This window comes from Myotis davidii, unplaced genomic scaffold (genome assembly GCF_000327345.1).
Source record: "Myotis davidii unplaced genomic scaffold, ASM32734v1 scaffold961, whole genome shotgun sequence".
NCBI classification, from domain to species: domain Eukaryota; kingdom Metazoa; phylum Chordata; class Mammalia; order Chiroptera; family Vespertilionidae; genus Myotis; species Myotis davidii.
The window spans coordinates 372687-379028 of record NW_006291013.1 but is presented as its reverse complement, the minus strand read 5'-3'; the positions used below and the strand labels follow the sequence as shown (position 1 = coordinate 379028).

At 44.3% G+C, this 6342-nt stretch overlaps 1 protein-coding gene across 3 annotated transcripts in view; it reads left to right on the top strand.

Annotated features, from left to right (window-relative positions):
* The window catches only part of ATP6V1E1 (ATPase, H+ transporting, lysosomal 31kDa, V1 subunit E1), a 75056-nt gene that overhangs the window by 47290 nt on the left and 21424 nt on the right, over positions 1 to 6342 (top strand). For all 3 annotated transcript variants that reach the window (XM_015564222.1, XM_015564223.1, XM_006764132.2), the window contains one exon: positions 2627 to 2693. In XM_015564222.1, coding sequence (XP_015419708.1) covers positions 2627 to 2693 — 67 coding nt within the window. The remainder of the gene's footprint in view (positions 1 to 2626; positions 2694 to 6342) is intronic.

Sequence of the window (6342 nt, the reverse complement as noted above, 5' to 3'; positions counted from 1 at the left end):
ATTTGGCCCTTTGGCCATAGTTTGCCCACGGCTGGCATAGACTTTTGAACAGGGACAGATTCAAAGACAGAGAAACAGCGATCAGACTATCAATCCCCAGAGGGAAAGTAGGGGAGGGTGGGAGTAAGGGGAAGAGATCAACCAAAGGACTTGTGTGCATGCATATAAGCCAAACCAATGGACATGGACAACAGGGGGACGAGAATATGAGGTGGCGGGGCGGTTGGGGGTTAATGGGGGGGCTAAGGACACATTTGTAATACCTTAACCAATAAAGACATTAAAGATATAAAAAAAATTGCCCAGGCACAATCTTACACGGTTCCACTTCCTCCAAGCTCCAGTCCTGGGGAACCCAGGCACATATGGGGAGGAACTGGATTGTCTGGCATGGGGGCAGCAACTCGGGGTTGGTTTTCTCCCAGTCGGGGTACTTACAAGGGACATTGTTCCAGTGCTGGGACCTCCCCTATCTCAGGGCTGACTAGCAGCCATATCTGAGTCTCAGCCTGGAGTAAACTTTGTTCCACCCTGAAGATTCCCTGAGACTCTGCCCCATCAAGTTTGTAGCCCCACCCAAGCTGTTTGCAGTTGCTTTTCCATATGAATGGCCTGTCCTGGCTCAGGCTTCAGATCTTGTTAAAAATCTCTCAAACAAGCTGAAGGTGGTAACAGCATGCCCCCAAACCTATCAGTAAAAGGCCCAAGACCCGGCACTAGCTCCAGCCTGCCTTGCTTCACAGGCCCAACACAAGTAGCAGTCATCTGCAGACCTCTCTGTAGTTCCTGCTGGGTGATTCCAGTGGCTGACTTTGCACCTCCCTGGAAGCCCCAGAGCCAGTGCACCCATTTGACAGCCTCAGACCATACCATATTACAACTCTACACATCCACAAGTAACACACTCAAGAAGCAGACTCAGTGAGCACCAAAACCTCCCTTAAGTAAGTCCTGCTCCATAGGGGTGTCTCCTGCATAGCAGCTCTCCCACTGTAGTCGCAGCTGGTCCTTATAGCCAATTGGCCTGGAGTTTAACTCCTCCCAGTGATGCAAACAGCAATCAAAGCTCAACTCCAATAAGACTGCACACAGCCCACACAGGGTCCCTAGGGTGCCATATCAGGTGACCGGGGAGACTGAGCCATTGGGTTCTACAGGACACCTGCTATACAAGGCCACTTTACCAATTCTAGGAGACATAGCAGCTCTACCTAATACATAAAAAGAAACACAGGGAGGCAGCCAAAGTGGAGAGACAAAGAAGCATGTCACAATAGAAAGAAATGGAAGTGAGAAACTGCTGAATACAGAAATCAAAACCATGTTATAAGCTTATTCAAGGATCTTCATGAGACTTTCAAGGATCTTAGTGAGAATGTCAAAGACATGAAAAAGGACCAGTCAGAAATTAAACATACATTAACTGAAATAAAGAATAATTTACAAGGTTTCAACAGTAGAGTAGAGATGTCAAAGACATGAAAAAGGACCAGTCAGAAAAACATACATTAACTGAAATAAAGAATAATTTACAAGGTTTCAACAGTAGAGTAGAGGATTCTGAGAATCAAATCAAGGATTTGGAATATGAGGAAGCAAAAAACACCCAATTAGAAGAGCAAAAAGAAAAAAGTCCAAAAATATGAATATAGTGTAAGGAGCTTCTGAAACAACTTCAAGCCTACCAACATTTGCGTTATGGGGGTGTCAGAAGGAGATGAGAGAGAGCAAGATACTTAAAACCTATTTGAAGAAATAATGACAGAACATTTCCCCTACCTGGTAAAAGAAATAGACTTACAAGTTTAGGAACCTCAGAGAGTCCCAAACAAGAGGAACCCAACAAGGCCCACACCAAAATACATCGTAATTAAAATGCCAAGGCTTGAGGACAGATAGAATCTTAAAAGCAGCACGAGATAAGCAGTTAGTTACCTACAAGGGAGCACCCATAGTACTGTTAGCTGACTTCTCAACAGAAACTTTGCAGGCCAAAAGGGAGTGGCAAGAAATACTGAAAGTGATGAATAGTAAGTACCTACAACCAAGATTACTCAGCAAACTCTCATTTAGAATTGAGGGTCAGATAAAGAACTTCACAAACCAGAAAAAAAGTAAAGTAGTCCACCACCACCAAACCATTATTACATGAAATGTTGAAGGGTATTCTGTAAGAATAGGAAGGAGAAGAGGAGAAAGAGAGATAAAATATATCAACAGTAAAAGGCAACAGATACATATCTATCAACAATTGAAAATAACAATCAAAATAACCAACCATAAACCTAATGAACAAAATAAACTGGTGAATAAAATTGAGTCGGCATAGAAACATGGAATAAATTGACAAATCTCAGAGGGAAGTGGGTGGGAGCGGGGAGAAGAGATTAACCAAATGTCTTACCTATCAACACAGACTGTAGGGTGGTTTAGGCCTGGGGTGGGCCAGGAACTGGGTAGAGGGGACGAATGGGAGTAAAAAGGGTGACCTCTGTAATATTCTCAACAATGAAGATTTAAAAGAAAAAAATAAGTTGGTAGAAATAATTAAGTGAATTTTAGTGGACTTCTCAATGGTTTTTGTTTTTTATACTGTACTGATACTATTTTTTTCTATCTTTTGCAGTCAGATGTCCAATATGATGAATCAAGCAAGACTCAAAGTCCTCAGAGCGAGAGATGATCTTGTTACAGTGAGTAATTAGTCTCTATTAGTTATGAAATTATAATATTTATTTGCCTATTAATAGAGAACTCACTAGTTAACATTAGCTAATTAAAGAGTTGAACTAGTGGCCCCATGCACGGATTTGTGCACATTGAAAGGAAAATAATTAGAAAAAATATTTTAATACTGCTATTTGCCCTTTCTCCATCAGCCCCTTGGAGCCAGATGGCGGCCCCATCACCCGCCACTGCCACTGGTTGCTGTCTGCGGGGCAATTGGTGAGGCGATCGGGCTCCCACCTGGCTCCCTCAGTGCCTGGGAGCCAGGCAGTGGCCCCACCCCTCGCCTCCACCACTGGTTGCCATCTGCGGGGCTATCAGGGCCCCCGCTCACACCCCATTTTGCCTGGCGCTGCCCGCTCATCTGCTCCACCATCCCGCTGTGGTCCCACTCTTGTTGGGGCCCATTGGGGAAGGCAGTGCCTCCAGTGCCGCCCACTGCCAGTGCTGCGTCGCTGACGCCTGCCATGTTCCACATCGCTCCCTGTAGTCAGCGCAGGTCATAGCGAGCGGTCGAACTCCTGGTCAAATGACCACCAGAGGGGACAATTTGCATATTAGGCTTTTATTATATAGGATGATTTTGAGAGCGAGAGAACATAAGTATAAAAATGAATAAGATATATTCCTGTCTTAAAGGACCCTCTGATCTAACAGAACTCATAGACCCTTCTGGATCATACAGCATGTCATGGATTGACAACATATATGAAGGTGATAGGCACTATGTAGTTTAGAAATGTAGGCTAGAGTTAATATAAGGCATAAGTACAGGTTAAAGATGTTCACCTACTTTCAATAGAGAGCTTCATTGAAGTTTTTATTTTATTTTATGGGGACTATCATAAATAAGGTCCATGTATGAGTGTATAGGCTAAGTTTAACAGGGAAAAGGTTAAACACAAGAAAACTATTTGGGCCCTAACCAGTTTGGCTCAGTGGATACAGCATCGGCTTGTGGACTGAAGGGTCCCAGGTTAGATTCTGGTCAAGGGCATGTACGTTGGTTGCAGGCGCATTCCCCAGTAGGGGGTGTGCAGGAGGCAGCTGATCGATGTTTCTCTCAACGATGTTTCTAACTCACTATCCTTCTCCCTTCTCTGTAAAAAATCAACAAAATATATTTTTTAAGAAAAAGAAAAAGAAAACCATTTGGGAAGTATTGTCCTAGGAAGAGGACAAAAAACCTCCAGAAACATGCCATTTAGTTGGGAAAGCCTAGAGGTATTAGAATTGTATTCAGGAACTAAACAAGGATGCCTGCTGATATTCCACTGTTATTCATTGTTATTTTAGAGGACCTAGATTCCTTATAAAGTGGAGAAATAAGCTATATAAATATTGGAAAGGAAGAAACAATTATTTTTGCACTTATAATCTATACAGAAAAAAAACAGAACTGGTAATTCTTTCAAAAGATGACTGGTTACACAGAGAACTTACAGGAATTGAGTTTTTCTCTATGCAAACAATAACCAATTAGCGAGTAAAATAAAAAGTAAATCTCTTTATAATAGCTACAAAAATTATTTAGTTTTGGGGAATAAATTTAAGAGAATAAGACCTATATGAAAAAGCTATAAAACTTGAGTAAATGGAAAACATACCATTTTTTTTGAATAATTAAAGAAACAAACTGATTTCATAAGATATGGTTTATAATAGATTAATCTGGCACGGTGTCAGTGTTGACACATTTTATTAGAAGACATTCCAGATGTTGATTACTGATTGATTCCTCCTCTTCCACGTTCAACACCAAATACTGAATTTCAGGCCTCGCTAACTAGGAGAATGGTCATTTCACTGACAAAAATGGGAAGTTAAAAGGACAAGCTGTTTTAAGAAAAATAATCAGCTCACCTGGCTAGTATGGCTCAGTGGTTGAGTGTCAACTCAGGAACCAAGAGATTGTGGTTCCATTCCCAGTCAGGGGACATAGCTGATTGATAATGTTCCCTCACATTCATGTTTCTAATTCCCTCTCCCTCTCCCTTTCTCTAAAATCAATACAATTATATTTTAATAATATTTTGTTTGTTTGTTTTTCTAATTTTAAAATACTAATTTAAGTTTTTATTGGAAACTGCTTTAAATCCTTTAAAATATATAAATAACCACTAGTTTGGCTTTATAAGGAAATTTTAGTTGTCATGGATATAGCATGATACCTAAAGTTCAGATCAGTCTTTTATTTATCAAACTAGAGGCCCAGTGCACGAATCATGCACCAGTGGGGTCCCTTGGCCTGACCTGTGGGATTGGGTGGAAACCAGCTCTCCGACATCCCCTGAGGGGTCCCGGATTGTGAGAGTGCAGGCCAAGGTAAGGGACCCCACCGGTGCACAATCAGGGCTGGGGAGGGACGTGGGAGGTTGGCCAGCCAGGGAGGGACCATGGGAGGGCTCCAGGGCATGTCCAGCCCGTCTCACTCAGTCCTGATGGGCCAGACCCCAGCAGCAAGCTAACCTGCCAGTTAGAGCATCTGCCCTCTGGTGGTCAGTGCATGTCATAGCAAGCAGTTGAGTGGTCTTAGCATATCATTAGCTTATTATGCTTACAACAAATAATCACAGACACTCCGGAAAACTGGGATCTTAAGCCAGCCAAAGGAATGACATTTCAATTTTTCATTTTTATTATTATTTTGTTAGCTTTTTTTTTGCTTTTTTCTTTGTTCTCCTTATTTTTGTTTGTTCCTTTATTTCCTACTTCTTTTCACATTATTTCTTTAACCACATGAGAAGCAGACACGTGAGCAGCACACTCTTATCCAGGGAGCATCAGCCCCGTGAGCAGCCTGCCTTGAGCTTAAGAGCAGCAGCCTCACGTGGCCTGCCCCTGTCCAAGGAGCAGCAACTGTGTGAGTGTCCCGATTCCCCGTCCGAGGAGGAGCAACCACGCGAGCAGTCCGACCTGTCCGAGGAACAGCAGCTGCACGAGCAGTGTTCTTACGTCTGAGGAGCGGCAGCCATGCACAGCCTGCCCCAATCCGAGGAGAAGCAGCTGCACACACCCTGCACTAGTCTGAAGAGCAGCAGCTGCACGAGCATCTTGCCCTCGTCCAAGCAGCAGCAGCCACACAAGGAGCCTGCCAAATCTGCGGCAGCCTTCTGCAGTCCACAGTGATCTGAAGAGAGCAGAGCCACAACAGCCTGCACCTGTCCAACAAGCAGCAGCCGGGTGAGTGGCACGATCTCGTCCGAGGAGGAGCAGCCATGCGTGCAGCTCACTCCCGTCCAAAGAGCAGCAGCCTTGCAAGCAGCCCACCCCCGTCCGAGGAGCAAATGACTTGCAATCAACCTGTCCAAGTCCGAGGAGCAGTAGCCCCACAAGCCACCCACCACATCAGAGAAACAACAGCAGTATGCAGCCAGCCCGCATCCAAGGATCAGCAGCCACGTGAGCAGTCCGCCCCAGTTCAAGGAGTAGCAGCTGCGTGTGTAGCCCGCCCCCATCCAAGGATCAGCAGCCTCGTGATCAGCACACCCTCTGTCTGAGGAACAGCAGCTGTATGAGAAGCCTCTCCCCAACAGCCAGAGGAGCCATCACAGCTGTGAACAGCACCTACCAGAGGAGCTGCTGCCAACTGATGAGCAGCTGCTACCACAAATG